This window comes from Canis aureus, chromosome X, assembly GCF_053574225.1.
Source record: "Canis aureus isolate CA01 chromosome X, VMU_Caureus_v.1.0, whole genome shotgun sequence".
Lineage (NCBI taxonomy): Eukaryota > Metazoa > Chordata > Mammalia > Carnivora > Canidae > Canis > Canis aureus.
This window is the reverse complement of record NC_135649.1, coordinates 109,036,709-109,056,502: the sequence shown is the minus strand read 5'-3', so window position 1 is coordinate 109,056,502 and position 19,794 is coordinate 109,036,709. Positions and strand designations below refer to the sequence as shown.

Genomic DNA, 19,794 nt, shown 5'->3' with positions numbered 1-19,794 from the left:
AGTAAATAAACAAAACACTGAATTGAGTATGGCTTGGGGACACTCAACATGGAAATGGCTTCAAACCCCTTTTCAACACAAGGCTATAGGCAACCTTTACCAGAGCTCTTTATCAGAGTCCACACCTGAGCAAAGAGCTTATCTGCCATCCCTCTTACAGGTGTTTTAGACCAGAAGCCCTAAGTACCTTCTCACTAACCATTCAAGGGGTAGAAGCGACCAACAGGTATTTCAAGTCCTTTGAAATTACACCAAATCAAAGCAGGTGCTTTCCTACTGACACACACATTTCATGAAAAACGAACTTGAGCCCACTTTTTGCAAGGCCTTGTTCATATGTTAGACTCAAGCCAGCCTCTTTCCTCATCAGACCTGCAAAGATGCTATTTGAAGAGTTTTCTCCCTAAATGTCACTAAAATGTTCACTGAGCAGCAAGGTATGCCTGATTCAGGCTGCGCAGGAAACGGGCCACAAAAGGTCCCCCATCAGTATTGGCATTTGGTCACCAAAATCTGGGTTTCTAGTCTTATTTCTTAGTGTGTAGAAGAAACTATGTGTCCAAACAAGAGATGACAGGATAGAAAAAAGAACAGACTGCTAGCAAATGTGTATGTCATACCAACACAACAGGGCCACATCACGGCTCAGGCAGCTGCCACCTGAGCCACAGGGGGATGTGTGGGCCTTTCCATTTCAAGCTGATTCCACCAGAGCTCTGGATTTTCATTTGTTTTGGAAGGACAGATCCTTCTTGTGACATAACTCACAGGAGTAAATCCTTTAAACTGGCCACAAACAAACAAACAAACACTAGATCCTTTGGTTTAGTGGATGATTTTTGGCCTCCAGCTTTTCAAATAAGAACATTTTAAGGCATGGCTTCTTAAGCAGAGAGGCCCAGACAAGTGAGATGACTTTCATGAGGCCGCCAAGCACAGAATTATCTGAGCCAGGACTCAGACCCAAACCTGCCCACCTCTTTGAACGAGTATCCCTCACCTTCTCCAATATAAATCTACAAAGAACATATCCCAAGACATCCTGAGCTCAGGATGGCTGTGGCTTGACTCAAGGCAAGAACTTATGATCAGAGTGACCTTGCTGAGCCACATTAACAACCTCTACAGCTGCGTGGGCTTAGGGGCTGGGAGAGATGCAATCGTGTTCAGAAGTGATCTTAAAACATGGAATCTCAGGGATCCCTGGGTAGCGCAGCGGTTTGGCGCCTGCCTTTGGCCCAGGGCGCGATCCTAGAGACCCGGGATCGAATCCCACATCAGGCTCCCGGTGCATGGAGCCTGCTTCTCCCTCTGCCTGTGTCTCTGCCTCTCTCTCTCTCTCTCTCTCTCTCTCTGTGACTATCATAAATAAAAAAAAAAAAAAAAACATGGAATCTCAGAGTTGAAAGAGCATGAAAACTAACAGTGACTTAACGTCCTTATTTTCTAGGAAATGGCTACATAGAGTTATTTATCAAGGTCACCTGGGGAGTTGGGGCCAGACACAGGCTCAACCCTCACCTGCTAAAACTCCACTTCTATTCTCTTTTGGCTACACCTCACTGGCCCAACCTAGTGAAGTAGCAAGGAACAATAATGGATTCCAGAAAAACTTCAAACAGATGGGCTGGGATTCCCCATTCCCTGGGCATTACAGTCTCCTAGGAGTTGGCTGCGCCGTGAATGTGAAGGGAAAATTTTGGCAAAGCTCCCAGATTTGCTAACAGTGAATGAGAATTACCAGGAGGTCACGTGGATGTCCTTGAGGAGGCTAATAAACCTGTCCACCAGGGGCACGCACAGTGGACCCAGGATGGTGTCCCAGTTGGGCTGCATGTACTCTGAGGCACGCCTCTGCGCATCACTCTCGCAGCAAAAATAATCAGCACACGGTGTCACAATGTATGGGATGAAATAATAATTTCCACTAGATGCCTGGAAAACAGAAACAAAAATGTTTCACAAAGTAATTGATGCAGAAACACAGCAGTGGATTTGGGCAGGCGAAACCTGGTAGGACAGGGAAGGAGAAAGTGCCTGAGAATGACTAACAATGTGTGCAATAGGACGAGGAATCTACTGGGCACAGAACGGGAAACCACTCAATTCCACCAGCCCGAAAACAAAAATTTCGTTTCACCTGCTAAACTGACCTGTGTATGTCTCTGAACTTCACTAGCAGAGTTTTTAAGGGTTTTAAGTCATGGAGACAACATCATTTCAGGCCCCTCAAATTGGAGTGACCTTGAACCCACTGATAACCAAGAACTGCAATGTAAAGGCAGATTTTCTTTCTTTCAGCATAGATGGAAAAGCTCTATTGTTTGATCGTTCAACCACAGGTGAACTATTATAAACTCTGTTGAGAAAAATTGTCTTGCAGGGAACAGATACCAATAAATAGGACTAGTCTTAGAGATGTTTGGAAAAAGGATGCTCAAGTTTTATATTGTCAAATAGAAAAAAAAAATACTGTTTTACCTGAGCGCTAAGAAATAATTACAATCTGACTATGAATCATGATCCTTTGCAAAGCATAAATACTACCTCTAAAAAGCATTAAATCATGCTCACCTTTTAGCACACTTGAAAGATTAAAATACACCTTAGGGCATTCTTCCATCAGTCAGATCTTTTGTCTACATTGCTGCAAAAGCGACCAGCTTAAAATTCAGGCTTTGGGATCCCTGGGTGGCGCAGCGGTTTGGCGCCTGACTTTGGCCCGGGGCACGATCCTGGAGACCGGGGATCGAATCCCACATCGGGCTCCCAGTGCATGGAGCCTGCTTCCCCTCTGCCTATGTCTCTGCCCCCCCCCCCCTCTCTGTGACTATCATAAATAAATAAAAATTTTAAAAAAAATTCCAGGCTTTTTTTTTTTCTTTTTAACTCCTAGCCCTTCACTTAGCTTTCAAGAATGTATATGATGAGGATGCCTGGGTGGCTCAGAGGTTGAGCATCTGCCTTCAGCCCAGGGCATGGTCCCGGGGTCCTGGGATCGAGTCCCACATCAGGCTCCCCACGGGGAACCTGCTTCTCCCTCTATGTCTCTGCCTGTCTTTCATGATTTTTTTTTTAAAAGAATGTATATGATGCCAGAAATAATTTATCTGATTTTTTTCTCTTGAATTTTTAAAACTTGACCAATAGAATTATCCGAGTATTTTAGAATAATACAGACTTAACTTTGGGAAGCACACTTTTTCCAAAAAAAAAAACAAAAACAAAAACAGAATACTACCATTTCAGATCAAACAGAAGGGAAAACCTGCCACATTGGGGAACTAATTTCAAATACCTATGTGACATACATTTTTTTTCTAAATATTTTATTTATTCATGAGAGACACACAGAGAGAGGCAGAGACACAGGCAGAGGGAGAAACAGGCTCCCGTGCAGAAAGCCCGATGCAGGACTCGATCCCGGGTCTCCAGGATCACACCCTGGGCTGAAGGCAGCACTAAACTGCCGAGCCACCTGGGCTGCCCTGTGACATACATTTTGAAGTTTTCCTTGTGAATGAGATTTCCTTACACAATGGCAGCATGCTCATTCCCACCTGAATTTAGAGTAACTACTCATCCTGACACTCTCTCTTCCTTGAACCTTAACAGACACTGCTAAGTCCTGGTGAGACATGTTGTTAGGCCCTAAAATTACTCGTGCTGCTCCATTCAAACGTACTTTGGACTGGATCAGCAAACTGGTTCTGTAAAAGACCAGGTGGGAAATATTTTGTATCTTGTGGGCCAGTCTCTGCTGCAACCTCTCCACATCACTATTGCAGCATCAAAGCAACTATAGACAACATGGGAACATAGGAGCATAACTACGAGTCCCAAGAAAAGTTTATTTACACACACAAATTTGAATTTCCTATTGACACAAATCCTGAAATAGTCATCTTTTGACTTTTCCCCATCATTTAACAATGAAATAACCAGGGCACCCAGGTGGCTCTGTTGGTTGAGCATCTGCCCTTGGCTCAGGTCATGATCCTGGGCTCCTGGGATGAAGCCCCACATTGGGCTCCCTGCTCAGGAGGGAGTCTCCTTCTCCCTCTGCCTGCTTGCTCTGCCTGCTTGTGCACTCGCATTCTCACTCCATCAAATAACTAATGGTTTTAAAAAATGAAATAACCATTCTTAACTGATAGGTCACAGAAAACAGGTAGCAGGATGGCCCTCATCTTACATTAAGCGTCTCGATGTTTTATTATTCCTGAAATAAAGGATTTTCTGAGAATACTTACCCTGCTGCAGAATAGCAGCTGGAGACCATCCCTGTGGGCACCAGATATTGGGGTTAAATCCCTCAAAACAGAGATGGGTGTGTTATAAACAGAAGTGGCAAATTCAGGTGTGTGGGTATAACTGGGGTCAGGGGAAGACTCTGACTACTTCTCAGCTATCACTGGGAACTGCCTGCAGTAGGCAACACAGATGCTTCCCTTCCTGGTAATATCCTCAAATCCTCAAAGCTACACTCCTATTGTCCAGCAAAGGAAGGTTTTGATAGGTTGGAGACAAATTTCTCCCTCATCTGTAACAGAAAAGCCATGTTAAATGCTTTTTATACAATCAGAAGGTAAAACTGCTTGTTCTTCCACCTGCCATTGGCTAAGTTTATGGTAAAAGCCTTCCGACTGCAGAAAGAGGAAAGAGGACTGTGTGGATCAGTGAGATCTAGAAGGTAAAATATCTGTGAAGAAGTTGAGGGTTTTCTTTTTTTTTTTTTTTTTAAGTCAGAGCTAGACCTGAGGGGGTAGGGTGAGAAGCTTCTCAGATTCTCTCTCCAGAAAAATAGCCCTAGCTGGCCAAAAAAAAAATTTTTTTAAAAGACTTTATTTATTCATGAGAGAGAGAGAAAGAGAGAGAGAGAGAAGCAGACAGAGACACAGGCAGAAGGAGAAGCAGGCTCCATGCAGGGAGCCCGATGCAGGACTCGATCCCGGGACCCCAGGATCACGCCCTGGGCCGAAGGCAGGCGCTCAACCACTGAGCCACCCAGGCACCCCCCTCCAAAAATTTTTAAAAAACATTTTAAGTCTCTGAATTATCTGAAGAGCATACAGCAAGTAGAGAAACACTTATTCAAGAAAAGCAACTCCTATCTTAGTAAGAACAGTGAGACTTTAGCATTTGATAACCTGTTCCTCCCTGGTCCTGCAGCCCAGAGGGACAGAAATGCTACTCTGGGTGGGCAGAGCCAAGAAGAGGTTCCCTTTTACCCCACAGCCTCTAGTCTAGGATGACAGCTTCTCCTTGGCCAGGCCAGGCCAGCAGCCTTCTCAGTCAGCACAGCCCTGGGCCGGAGCAGCTCTATTCCAGGCAAGTGCGATCAAGAGAACCAGAGCTCGGTTTCTCTACCTGGTTCCCACAGCTCGGCAAAATAGGCCAAGAAAACTGGGCCCTGATCACCTTTTGTCCCCAGTCACATAGAGCAAAGATCCAGATCAGAAGAGGCCAGCTGAGAAGATTGGGTGCCGCTACCCTCGCTCAGCACCTCACCCTAGAGCAGGGTGTCATCCCGAGGAAGGCAAGCTGCTCCCTGTCCCCAGCCCTGGAGCAGGGGTGCCGGGGCTCTGCCTGGGGCCAGAGGCATCGTGTAAGAACAGAGAGCTCTGCAGAAGTGGACCAGGGTACACACAACACAGCGTGGGGAGAGCCAAACCTATGGGCACTATCGCATAACCGGGGACATTTTTGTGGCAGGAAACCACGAGGGAGTTGGTAGTCCCAAGGCAGCAATAGGTCAAAGGTAGACCAGCTTGTTTCCCCAAGAGCAACGGGGCAGAGAGCGCTAAGTAAGAAGAGCCTTCATGAGGTCAGAGGAAAGCTTTAAGACTGGCCTCGAAGACTGCGCCTGCCAAGGAGCCCCACTTTCATGACGTCAAACTGCGGAACGCTGACGTCTGAGGGTACGGTCAAAAACACGGTAGCTGACAATGAGGGGGTGTTTTCAACACAGGAAGAACACAACAGGGAAATCGGGGAAAGATACGGTTGAGGCGAGCCCCGGTGTACCCACCGTTGCCCCTGCATGGGGGTGGTAGGGTCAGAGCTGCTGTGGACCCTGTGCCACAGAGACTTCACTGAAGGAGTCTAGTGACGTCACTCAACAAACCAGCCAGCGAGCAACAAGCTCCAGAGACAGGAGGGAAAGAGATCAGCAGCTATTATAAAGATGCTCCAAGAACTAAAGGACACTAGTGCTCAAAGAGTTAAAGGTAGGACGACAACATCTCATCAAATAGAACATACCAACAGAGAGACAGAAGTCACAGAAAAGTAGCAAACGGAATTTCTGGCATTCAAAAGTACAATAACCAAAATTAAAAATTCACTGAAAGGGCCCAACAGGAAATCTGCATCAAAGAAAGAATCCGCAAACTTGCACACAGACTGATAATAGATTATGCAATCTGAGGAACAGAGAGAAAAAAAATAAAGGAGGAGGAACAGAACCTCAAAGAAATGTGGGACGCCATCCAGTGCACCAACATACATGACACATTGCGGGACTCCCAGAAGGAGAAGAAAGAAAGGAACAGAAAAACATCCAAAGAAATAATTCCTAAAAAAAAAAAAGAAATAATTCCTGAAAACTCCTTAAATGTGATTAAATCAATCCACATGGCCAAGAAATTTAATGAACTTCCTGCTGGATAAACTTAGAGATCCATACTCAGATATGTCACAGTCAACATTTTCAAAGACAAAAAGAAAATCTTGAAAGCAGCAAGAGAAAAATGTCTTCGCATGTACAAGGGAACTCCAATTAAATCAACATCTGACTTTTCTTTGGAATTAATGAAGCCAGGAGGCGGCAGGATGACATATTTAAAGGGGCAAAAGACAAAATAAGTCAGCCAGAATCTTCTATGGAGCAAAACTAGATTTTCAAAATGAAGGTGAAGCGAAGACATTTTCAGAACAACAATGGAGATGATTTGTTCCTAGAAGACCCATCTTACAAAAACTACTAAAGACAGTTCTTCAGGTTGAAAGCGAGGGATGCCAGACACTAATTCTAATTCACTTGATAAAAACAAATATGCCAGTAAAGGAAGAGATGATAGGACTGTCAACTTCTTTCTTCTCTTAACCGATTTAAAAGACAAATGCATAGAACAATGTATGTGATCCTATGTTGGGGGCTGTAACCTACAGAAATGGGATTTATTTGACACTAACAGTACAAAAGATGCAGGTGGAAAGAAGGTGATACTGGCCCAAGGAACGGCACCAATTCTTAACTGGAATCCACAGAAACCAATAAACAGAACCAGAAGCGGCCAATGAAAAAGTTAAAAAAAAAAAAAAAAAAAAAAAAAAAAAAAAAAAAAAAAAAAAACCTCTCCCAATTTATGCTTCTTTCTTTTCTTCTCTCAACTTAAAAAAAAAAAAAAAAAAAAAAGGGAACTTTGGGACACCTGGGTGGCTCAGTGGTTGAGCTTTGCCTTTTGCTCAGATCGCCATCCCGGGTCCTGGGATCAAGTTCCACATTGGGCTCCCCACAGGGAGCCTGCTTCTTCCTCTGCCTATGTCTCTGCCTATGTCTCTGTGTCTCTCATGAATAAATAAAATCTTAAAAAAAATAGAACCTTCTACAGAGTAGCAATTCTAACCAAAATATTTCCCAACATTACAACTAAGTGACCCTGCGGCTCTGCAACAGGCAGGTAAGTGAAGGTCCAAGAATCCTGCCTATTTGGATACAAGTGTTACAGGTCTTAAAACTATTTCCAAAAGGAACATTTCTGCAGAAATCGTGTTTACAGCCTTTCTTCAGCAAACCCATTCCTCCCCAATAGCACAAAAGTAAACTCTGTCCCCAACCTACTCAAATCCTCAATAACGAGGTGTGAAAAAAAATCAGACTCAGACAAAGCTATGCTATGTGCTGTCCCAGCTTAGGGTTCCAGTGGGCAGAGCGAGAGCAGTAGAGGCTCGTGAAGACCTGCCCGCAGCCAGGAGGGGATCCGATCCTTCGGGCAAACGTTCAGCCACAGTTAGAGAAAAATGAAGAGAAAGAGAGGGAATACGTGACCTCTGAGAACAACTGAGCGGGCTGAATGAACAGGACCAAGGGGACAGCAGGAATCTGGAGCCCTGGCAAAGTAAAAATACTCCCTTTGAGAAAATCTCTCATGAAGTGTATAAAAGTTTAAGAAATTTTACAGAAAGCAATTGGGACCAATGGCTACATTTACAAAAGCAATTCATAAACTTCCAAATGAAAGCACAGGCTTTTGAGTGCAGTTCTTTTGTTCTTACAAAGAAGAATAATAGGCCCAAACATCTTCAAATGATGGGGCACATTCAGACTTTTGTTGGTGGGGAGACCAGAAATTAAAAAGAAAAACATTGATTAGCATAACACATGTCCAATAGCGAACCAAGCTTGTATATTTGTAATTGTTACATTTATAAATGGAAACATCTCAAGAATTCAGCTTATTAAAACACATTCAACAAAGGCAGCTTAGTTTCCTACATAAAGGGGCATTAGAACCAGTGTGCTAGGCCCATTAATATGTAAACCCTTATTCCAAACACTCTTCAAGTATCTCCAAAAGGAAGATTCTGATACAGTAAGTGAGGTCAGAGAGCAGAGTAAAAGCCACTGGTCTCGGATCCTGTGATGTTTGAGAGTGGAGGAATCGGTCCTCCAGTTTCTAGTTCCTAAGTTAGCAATGGAGATTTCTAGAACTACTGTCATGTACAGATTCACCACCATGAATTGATAGTCCTACAGCACCACTAAGTTAAATAACTAGTGCTTTTTAAAAAGCTCTCATAAAAGTTTGATTATATAGTCTTGAACTCTTACAGCTCTATATAGAGCCGTAACTCTTCCCCTCTGCCAGTCAGCGATTTAAGTTTTTATTTCAATTCCAGGTACAGTGTTAGTTTCAAGTATATGATATAGGGAGATTCAACACTTCCACAGTCAAATGCCCTAATTTTTAATTAGGCAAGCATTTAATTAAATACTTGCCTAATACACCATGTGGGGTATATTTATCATGTAACCATTCTCCTGTTGTTTAACTTTGTTCTGACAAGTTCCTGGCTGTACACGGAGACCAACAGCTTTGTGATTTGACACTGTGGTCTTTTCCCAAGAGGAGCTTCCCGAGAACAAAATGACCAAAGTTACGGTTGTCGCTATGTGCTATGGTCACAAAGGATGGAACAATTTACACTCCCATCCATCATGCACGGAGGCATTCCCATTTCATCATTTTCTCAGCAGAGCTGGGTAGTGGGGTGGGTTTCCCCCCTCTCTAACATTTGCTAAGTTAGGGGAAAACGAAATACCTTATTAACATTGGAATAGGAAGCATCACCTCTGCTCAAGTATAGTGAGATGGTGGAGAACTTGGACAGTCAAGGACTGAATCCCAGCTCCATTTCACACCAGATAAATGACCCTGGACCAGGTACTTATCCAAATCTCAGTGATCTCATCTTTAAAATGGGGACAATAATACTGTCAACTTCAGAAGGTGACAGAGGCCTCACTGTGGCCATGGCACATAGTGGGCATGAAGTATTAGCAATGTTCAATAGTGCTGGACTGGATCAGGAGTTCTGAACCTGGAGTCTATTAATCCTTGGGAGCCTGTGAACTTGAATGAGAAAAAAATTACATCTTTGTCACCATTTACCTTTAACTGAAATGTAATGTTGACTTCAATTAGAAACGTAGGTAATACACCTTAGTTTTAGCAGGACCTGGGACTTAGTCACTAACAGAAATCATACAATTTTTCATATCTCATCAAATTTCCTGCAGAGATCTCAAAATAACTTTCATATCCATTATTCCTTTAAAATTATGACTTTTCTGACCTGTTTGATCTTATTATTTGAGACATTATAAAGCAGCACACAGTTATTAAAATATTTTTTAAGTTGTAATCTATGTTGCAGTATAATGGGTCTCCTTTGTAATCCTTTGTATTTACTGAAGCATTTTAAGAGATATTCTGAGAAGAAATCCACAGGCTCCTCCAGATTGACAAAGGCATCCCAAAGCCCTCTAAAATCTAAGAGCCCCAGGCGCTGGAGTCCCAACAGATGTTTCACATAGAACATCCTACCTGCAGCCTTCTAAGGAGTTTCTCCCAATGGGCTTCATATAGGAAGACTTCCATGAGTAACAGCATGATTCCCATCCACAAACAGCCTGGATTCTCCAAAACAGCCAAGAACAGAGCACACTGGGTTCTTAACCTCCCTGTCCTCCATGGGTTTCAATAATGGTCACTAACTAAGGACACCTAGGACTTTCCCCTCTTCTAGCTCCTCTGCAGGTACTCTCTGTGAGAGGGCCAAATGTCCAAGAAGGCCAGGACAGAAACACACGTGAAGGGGCCTCATTAACCTGCTCTTATTTTTTATTGATGGCTAGCAGCAGGTGGCAACGGTGTAACAGCACAATTTTGATAATTGTTTGGAGCAAATGTGCAAAAAACTTATCCCAACAGACTTCATGAGACTTTCAGCTCGAACTCCTAGAGAACTTTAAAAAAAAAACAAATCACGACACAAATGAAAATGGAAACCAGAAAAACACAGAAAAGCATTCCCAAGAAGATTGACAGAGCAAATGAAAATGGGACAGTAATTTTTTTTCAAAAATTATTTAACATGACCACACATGAAAAAGTCAATTCATTATGAAAGAAAATCCAAGCCAAGTGCTTCTCCAAAAAAAAGGATTACAAGGTTTTAAGCCTAATAGATACAATTCTTTTTCTAGTCAGTTACAGGAGAATTTTTTAAATCACCACACATGCACATCAGGGGAGTACAGGGTTTTTTTTTTGGGGGGGGGAGGTTGTGGTTTTTAAGATCAATACAAACAACATTCTATATTGCTTTTCTAGGTTTATTTGGACAGGATAGGAATAAATGTACCAAAGCTGAATAACAATTTCAACCAGATGATCAGGCTACTGTGCCACTTAAAAGGTATATGAAGTGATTTCTGCTAGAAACACGCTATGCAGCACCAACTGAGCTACTGCAACAGCTCATCTGCTTTGTTTGAACAACGGAATGGCTATCATAAAGTCCTAGCATTATTTCAGATTTTGTATGAATCTCAGTAATCATCTGATTCATCATCTCATTTTATACAGGAGGAAACCGAGACCCAGAAAGGTTAACCAAGTGGCCCACAGAGCCAGACAAACCTCAGGTCCCTCCCCTTCCTCCTCAGGATTCTTGTTGGTAACTGCCATTCCAGCTTTATTCTTAAAGATCTTTAAGAAAGCAAGCTGTGATACACACAACAAAATACCCAACACAAACAGATGGGTGAATGGTGAATTTGATGCTACGTGCATTGTCTCTCAGTTTAAAGAAAATAAATGGGCATCGCAGACACCAAAGACTTACTCAAGTTGGCAGGCAGAATTAGATATTTTTTAAAAGATTTTATTTATTTATTCATGAGAGACATACACATAGAGAGAGGCAGAGACAGGCAAAGGGAGAAGTAGGCTCCCTGCAGGGAGCCCAATGCGGGACTCAATTCTGGGACCCCGGGATCACAACCTGAGCTGAAGGCAGCTGCTTAACCACTGAGCCACCCAGGTGCCCCAGAATTAGATATTTCTGTTTCAGTTTTGACATTGGCCCTATGAAAGGTGACCTCACTCCTGTGATATTCAAGAGGAAGAGGTCCAAGTTTTATGGTTTGCACCTCTGCAACACTCCAATTAGCAAGAGAGCACAAGGCCACAGGCATGTAGGGAGGAAAAGGCATCAATCAAGACTAGAGAGAAGAGAATTTAAGATGAGGCAGAAATACTAAGAAAATAGCTACACAAAATAAATATTCAAAGGACAGATTTTTACATAAATCACATTCTATGTGTAACATAAAACTCTGCCTCTCCATCAACTAGGAGACGTAGGCTTCTTATTCAAAATTGGTTCTTTCCTAATAGAAGTGGTAGAAAATGTAATCTGAACTCAGAAAACCCAAAGGATATCTAAAGGAAAAAGTATCACTTTTTACCAAAGTGTCCCTAAGCAATCTGTAACATCTTTGATAGTTATGGATCCCAACCACCGCTAATTGAAAAAGGGAAGTGGGGATCCCTGGGTGGCTCAGTGGTTTAGCGCCTGCCTTCGGCCCAGGGCATGATCCTAGAGTCCCGGGATCGAGACCCACATCAGGCTCCCTTCCTGGAGCCTGCTTCTCCCTCTGCCTGTGTCTTTGCCCCCCGCCCCCCCCCCCCCCCCCGTGCGCTCGCTTTCTCTGTCTCATGAATAAATTTAAAAACCTAAAAAAAAAAAAAAAGAAAAAGAGAAGGAAGAAAGACCCAGAGAACTTCTGTTACCCTAAAACTTGAGTCCTCAATGGGCTCATGAGCCAGGTAAAAGCTTTCCAATATGGTAGAAAGTGCACCCAATACTGCCCATGTCTGATTCTCAAAGAATTTCTAATTTACTGGGATTACAGAGATAACTATTTCAATGGGAACAATTAGTTTCTCTTAAATCTCATTGGTTTTCCAGGAAAAAAAATAACCACATAGTCCAGAGGTCAAGAACCAGATTAGTTTTTTAATAAGGTGCTTTTTAATAACATGATCCTAGCTTGGAAATTTAACTTTGCTTTTTAAAAAAACCAACCGTGAACTCTGGCTTTAGGACATGACAAATGAAAATAAGGACTAGTGTACTTTTAATAATTCCTTCTTTAAGTACTGGGTGGAATGGCTCATCTTCTACTAACTTTCCTGGGCAGCAGGGGAGGTGTGGGTCCCCATGCTTCCTCTCTGGGGTGGCTATGTATAGCTTCCAGGTAATTACCCACTGTTTCAAAGGTAAAAATGATTTCTGTGCCTCACAGTCTTACATTCCTCAATCTTGGGGTACAAGCCCATTTGAGTGCCAGAGCCTCGCCACCCCCACGGGGTTAGCCAAGGCCATCACTGAGCCTGATCCCAGCTTCATGGTCTTGCCTCCTTCCTTCCTCTTCCTCAGCCTTGATCCCAAGGGCATGCCTGAACAAATCTCTTGCACACCCAACTCAGTCTCAGAGTCTGCTTCCAGGGGGGAACCAACCTGCCCAATATACCTTAACTTTAAAGATATTATTTTTTGTGAAGGAAAATTAAAACAGTTAAAGAATACCTATGGACTATGCACACTAATAACAAACTACCAGGAAGTTCCAAGGTTTAACAGATAAAGTCATGTCTCTGGGTTGGCTACGTTTTCACTCCTGTTCCCATAAAGGCTCAACCTTGATCTTTCATCACATAAACAGGTTTTCTGAAGTGATAAAATGCAGAAAATGGCTATCTTTGGTATCTGTAAAGCAAGCGGAAATAGCGTAAGGATGAAAAGTAGATGAAAAGAATACAGAAAAGAAGTAATTTTTACGGAACCTGGATTCAAAGGTGAATCACATGAGAGGGAATGGGGGAATTAGGGGCTGGACACAAAGAGTAACGCTGACAAGCCCTGAGTAATGCCTGGAACTGCCGAATCACTAAATTGCACACCTGAATCTAAAACAACACTGTATGTTAGCTACACTGGAATTAAAATTAAAAACTTAATTTTTGGGATCCCTGGGTGGCGCAGCGGTTTGGTGCCTGCCTTTGGCCCAGGGCACGATCCTGGAGACCCGGGATCGAATCCCACGTCGGGCTCCTGGTGCATGGAGCCTGCTTCTCCCTCTGCCTATGTCTCTGCCTCTCTCTCTCTGTATGACTATCATAAATAAAAATTTTAAAAAAAGAAAGAAAAAAACCTTAATTTTTAAAAACTGAATTATGAACTACTACGTGTTAACTGTTTAAGATTTTTATGAAAAATATTTTTAAAAATCTATCCTGGGGCACCTGGCTGGCTCAGTCAGTAGAACATAAGACTTTTGATCTTAGGGCCATGAGTTCAAGCCTCATGCAGGGTATAGGGCTTACTTTAAATAAACACACTTTTAAAAAAATCTATCTTGAAAAGAGAATTAAGAAAAAGATATTATTGGGATCCCTGGGTGGCGCAGCGGTTTGGCGCCTGCCTTTGGCCCAGGGCGCGATCCTGGAGACCCGGGATCGAATCCCACATCAGGCTCCTGGTGCATGGAGCCTGCTTCTCCCTCTGCCTGTGTCTCTGCCTCTCTCTCTCTCTCTCTGTATGTGACTATCATAAATAAATAAATAAAAATTAAAAAAAAAAAAGAAAAAGATATTATTTACAAGAGCACTCAGATGAATAAAATATCCAGGAATAAATTTAACCAAGAAGGTGAAAACCTTGTACATTGAAAACTATAAAAACAATGCTGAAATAAAGAGGAACTAAATAAACAGAAAGACCTGCTGTGTTCTTGGGTTGGAAGACAGTCTTGTTACAATGTCAATATCACTCAATGGATATACAGAGACAATGCAATCTCTATCAAAATTCCAATGGCCTGTTTCATAGCAATGCAAAAGCCAATTCTCAAAGAGATTTGCAATGGCCCTAGATGGCCAAAATGAAGTTGAAAAGGTCAAAGTTGGGAGAACCATATTTCCTAATTTCAAAAATTACTATATAAAACTACAGTAATCAAAATAGCATGACCCCGGAATAAGGGTAAACATACAGATCATTGCAACAGAATTTATAGTCCAGAAGCAAGCTCTTACATTTATGATCTGATGATTTTGACAGGGTGCCAAGCTATTTCACTGGGGAAAGAAAAGTGTTTAAGAAATGGTGCTGAGTTGACTGGTCTCTACACTCAAAAGAAAGAAGCTAGACCCCTAGCTCACATCAGTCACAAAATCTAACTCAACATTCATCAGAGAGACAACTGTAAGAGCCAAAACTCTAAAACTTATTTTTTAACTACTCGTTTTCTCTAAAAATTTTTTTAATTTTGTAAACTCCAGTGTGATTAACATATAGTGTTATATTAATTTCAAGTGTCTAAGATAATGAACTTTTAAAAAGAAAACATAGGAGTAATTCTTTGTGACCCTGGGTTAGGCTAAGAGTTCCTAGATACAACATCAAAAGCACAATCCATAAAAGAAGTAATTGATAAAAGTCTCTGCTAAGTGCTTTGCTTCCAGAATATACAAGGAACTCTTACAAGTCCATAAGACAAAAAACTCAATTAAAAACGAAATGTTTATTAGAATCTTCTCATCAAAGACTGAACGGCTAATAAGCACATGGAAGCTTCTCCACATCATTTAGTCACTAGGGAAACACAAAACCACAAAGAGACCACACTTCATGCTCACTTGAGTGGGTACCAAAAACCAGACAATACCAAGTATTGGTGAGGATGTAAAGAAACTAGACCTTCGTTGCTGGTAGAAATGTAAAAATGCTATAGCCACTTTTGGTGTTATTTTGGTAGTTTCTTTGAAAGTTAAACATTTATTTACCTGATGATTCAGCATTTCCACTTCTAGATACTTTAGCCAAGAGGTATGAAGACATATTTCCACACAAAGATCTGTACCTGAATGTTTATAGCAACATTATTTATAATAACCAAGAAGTGGGAATAATCCAAGCACCCATCCACTTTTTTATCACTGACTAGTATTCTATCGTACAGGTATTGCACATTTCATCCAGATAAACTTTTTGTGTAGCTATTCAGAGAAACAGAATGGGGGATATACCCATTCAATTGGGTAACTACCTGGCAATACAAAAGGGCTACTGATACAGGCTACATCATGGATGAACCTCAAAAGCCTCATACTAAGTGACAGAAAGGAGACATGAAAGACCACATTATTGTATGGTTCCACTTATATGAAAAATCGTGGAAAAGTACATCCGCAAGACAGAAAGCAAATTGGTGGTTGCTTGGGGCTGGGGGTGGCAACAGGGATGGTCTCCAAACAGGTGTTTTTGGGGGTGACAAAAATGCTCTCACACTGGATTGTAGCAAGGGCAGCACAACTCTAATTTATTAAGAATCACTGAATTGAGGATTCTTGGGTGGCTCAGCGGTTTAGCACCTGCCTTTGGCCCAGGGCGTGATCCTGGAGACCTGGGATCGAGTCCCGCGTCAGGCTCCCTATGTGGAGCCTACTTCTCCCTCTCTCTCTCTCTCGAATAAATAAATAAATAAAATCTTTAAAAAACAAAAAATAAGAATCACTGAATTGTGTACACAAAGGTGAACTTCATGGCATGTAAATTCAGCCTAAATAAAGCATTAAAAAAAAAACCAACCCTAGAACGTGAGAACATGAGCACTGTCTGAAAAAGAATGGACTACAAAGGCAGACACTCAACCACTGAGCCACCCAAGTGTCCCGCCTACTGGTTCCGTTTGTCTGGAGAGCCCCAATACACCAGCCCTCTACCAAATGAAACCAAGTTCAACATAATAGGTATAATTCTAGAAATAGAAAACAATTCCGAGATCTCAAAAGCATCATGGTTTCCATGTCTTCATAAATCACTTTAAGTGGGAGGCCTGGGTGGCTCAGTGGTTGAGCATCTGCCTTTGGCTTCGGTCGTGATCCTGGGGTCCTGGATCGAGTCCCACATCAGGCTCCCTGTGGGGAGCCTGCTTCTCCCTCTGCCTGTGTCTCTGCCCCTCTCTCTCTCATGAATAAATAAATAAAATCTTTTTAAAAATCACTTTAAGCATTCAGCAGCACATTCAATGTGTGCAATTTCATCTATATATGTCATTCTTGGGACTCTGTAATTCACTAGCGAGGACTATGTTGTACCTCCTTTTTTTTTTAAAGCTGCCCAATTATTACAGACCCACAATTTCATCAGAGTCTTTCCTGAAACCTCCAGAGTTAGACAATCCAGACCCTTGCTTCCAAGTAGCATTAGCCCAATCCATATTGAGGGGACAAGCAAACAAATTCTCCTTAAAAGTCACCTGACTTACTGTGACATTCTCTTTCAATGTTTACTCACCATTAGCTGTGAGATGACCATTCTGCTGATGCCAACCTTTTCTGAGTTTGCCCTATTTCCCTGCCACCTGGAGTAGCAGCAGTAACTGTCTCCCTATTTTCCAGAAATGGAAAACATTTGAAATGACCATGAACAATACCTCTCAAGGTTTGTTTCCCTTCAACCTTTCCTTAGGTGTTTTTCACCCTTCCAGCCACCTCTGGTCCTTTATTTTCTTCTCTTGAATCCTCTAAGTTTTCACACCCCATCAAGCATGACAACCAGCACTGAACACAGAATTCTAATGGCAAATATAGCAGAAAGATTAGTTGCCAAATCCTCTAGAATAAGTTCATCTCTCTCTCTCTCTCTCTCTCTCTCTCTCTCTCTTTCTCACACACACACACACACACACACACACACACACACACACACCCTAAGGAGAATGGTGCCATGATATAGAATTAGAATTACAAAGAATGTGAAGGAATTCCTGGGTGTTTGAAGGAGGGAGAATGTATCAGAAGGGGAGGCATTTAGTGGAATGGTAACAGAGTGACACTAAGTCTCTTGGTGAACAAGAATATTTCTAGGCTCCAAAACACTTAACAGTCAGGACAGATAGTTTTCTTCTTGGCACCTTGCCTTAACGTTATTCCTGTTTGGAGGAATAACCTTGAGACATTCCTTACATCAAATCCAAGTTACACCTTTTTACTTGTGCAACAAGTGTGAAACGAGCCTCTGAGAGCTGGAAGTTATCTATGAACCAAGTGATAGAGTTCAACCTTTTCATTTTACTGATGAGGACACTGAGGAGGGGGGCAGAATGACTGCCCAAAGTTACCCAGAGACAATGCTAGGACTATAACCTGTGCCTTCCAGCCTCAGCCCCAGGCTCCTTTTACTGGATCCCCACTCTCTCCATGGAGGTGGGGACTTAAGAAATCAAGATCTAGAAAGAACAAGAAAGATTCCTATAAGTGGACAGTATCAGTACCTAAATGGGACAAGATTAGGCCCCAGGTCTTCCTATTTCTCTTCCCCAATAACTCAAACTCATTCTGATGCCTTAATTTTACAGGTCAGCTTGTTAAATACAAGCTGCAATGGTAATTACATAAACTTGTTTTGTTTCTAGAACTTCATCTTCTGGCTTGCATGAGGAGAGTCAAGGCTTCCATCTCAGGAAGGGAGCTCTGTCTGGGTTCCAGATAAGACTGGGCCCCACAGCTACAGGGTGGGGCCTTCTGTGAAAGGGGTGAAGTCATGCAAAGCTCCTGTTTCCCTATAGAGGGAACCCGTGGGAGAGCTCTACCTCCTGGGTCTTTTTGCCCTCCCTTTGGGAATCCCAACTGCTAGAGAAAAAGAAGTAGGAGGCCCTTCCTTTCTAGAAGGGCTAGAAGTGAGCTGAGGGCCCAAAGGAAAGGGACAAAGAGAAGGTCCTTCGTCTAGGTCAAAAGCGGACAAACTACAGTGCTATAGGTCTAGGAAGATAGGCGCTTTAAGGGGCATTCAAAGGTACAGGGTAATCCTGGCACAATTTCCAAGGACGTGAACTTAAAGGTCTTTATTTATTTATTATTATTTTAAAATATTTTATTTATTTACTCATGAGAGACAGACAGACAGAGAGAGAGAGAGGGAGAGAGAGAGAGAGAGAGAGAGAGAGGCAGAGACACAGGCAGAGGGAGAAGCAGGCTCCATGCGGGGAGCCTGACATGGGACTTGATCCCTGGACTCCAGGATCATGTCCTAGGCCGAAGGCAGGTGTCCAACCGCTGAGCCACCCAGGAACCCCTTGAAGGTCTTTAAAGTGGGGATTTCGTTAGATGATTCAAACCAACATGCCTTTATCACTAGGTCCTAGCAGGCACTGAGAAGCCAAATTGGGAGACTTTACCACATACATGAGAGAGCAGGAAAAATTCTGTCCTCCTCCTTTCCAGCTTGTGGCAGGCCACTCTCGGCTAGGCCCCCATATTACCTGGGGGTGTAAGTTCATGTTTCTCTGTTGTTAGAGAAACTTTGGTGGCAAATGAGGGAGGTAATGGCTCCAGCAAAAAAGGATCTTGGTGTTTGGTGGGAGCAACCCAGATCAGAGGGAGACAGCCAGATGGTTCCAGGCTCAAAGACCCAGTGCGCAATGGAAGAACAAGGCCATTCGCCTGACCTGACCTCCCGCCCTGTGCCCTGGGTGGGAGTAGGGCCTAAGCTAGCAGGGAGCCTGCAGGGCAGGGCTTTCTAGCCGGCCCCCTGAGAAACTCCAACAGGCACCATTAGAAATCACTTTGCTATCTGTGGGATTTTCAGGCAAGCTCTTCTGCATTTTCCAGGTTAAAAAAAAAAAATCTGAAAATATCGTACTTACTGTGTTTTTCTGGGTTACCATATCCTGAAAAGAAAAAATGATAAGATGAATATAGCTTTTTTAAAAAAGCCATTAACTTCCAGAAGCACTACAAGCACTTTGCCCTCCATCATCCAGCACCTACCTTAGGGCAAGAGTTAGTCACTTGAAACCTCCCATTTCCCCTGTGTAAACAACTTCAAATAGGGTGAGCCTCAGAGAATTCATATTCTGGGGAAAGCACATCATGATTGGCTAGCTTTAGGAATGACTGAGGGACATACACAGTTTTAAGGATTTCCCGGAGCAGTGGCAATGCTCTTGTCCAGAGACATTCTGAGATTCAAGTTTGAGGCTCTGCACCTTGCCTGTTCAGTGAAGAATGTCAGGGACAGCGCAGAACTGCCTGGGAAGTACCACGCTACGCTCAGGTCCACAACCATGTCTTGGCTCCTTCAGTGCCACCCCACCCAGGCAGCCCTCCTACAGAAGAGGCACTGCTGGGGGGACTTCCCACACCTCACTCGAAC

At 42.8% G+C, this 19,794-nt stretch overlaps 1 protein-coding gene and 1 non-coding gene across 3 annotated transcripts in view; one reads left to right on the top strand and one right to left on the bottom strand.

Annotated features, from left to right (window-relative positions):
- The window catches only part of MAP3K15 (mitogen-activated protein kinase kinase kinase 15), a 113,810-nt gene that overhangs the window by 71,474 nt on the left and 22,542 nt on the right, over positions 1-19,794 (bottom strand). For both annotated transcript variants that reach the window (XR_013374852.1, XM_077888786.1), the window contains exons 3-4: positions 19,286-19,309; positions 1,742-1,935 (exon numbers count right to left, since the gene is read on the bottom strand). Coding sequence is in view for 1 of the 2 variants with exons in the window: in XM_077888786.1 (XP_077744912.1) it covers positions 1,742-1,935; positions 19,286-19,309 (218 nt within the window). In the remaining variant the exon portion in view is untranslated. The remainder of the gene's footprint in view (positions 1-1,741; positions 1,936-19,285; positions 19,310-19,794) is intronic.
- TRNAK-UUU (transfer RNA lysine (anticodon UUU)) lies at positions 13,879-13,951 on the top strand. The gene has a single exon. It is a non-coding gene; the product is annotated as a tRNA-Lys (tRNA).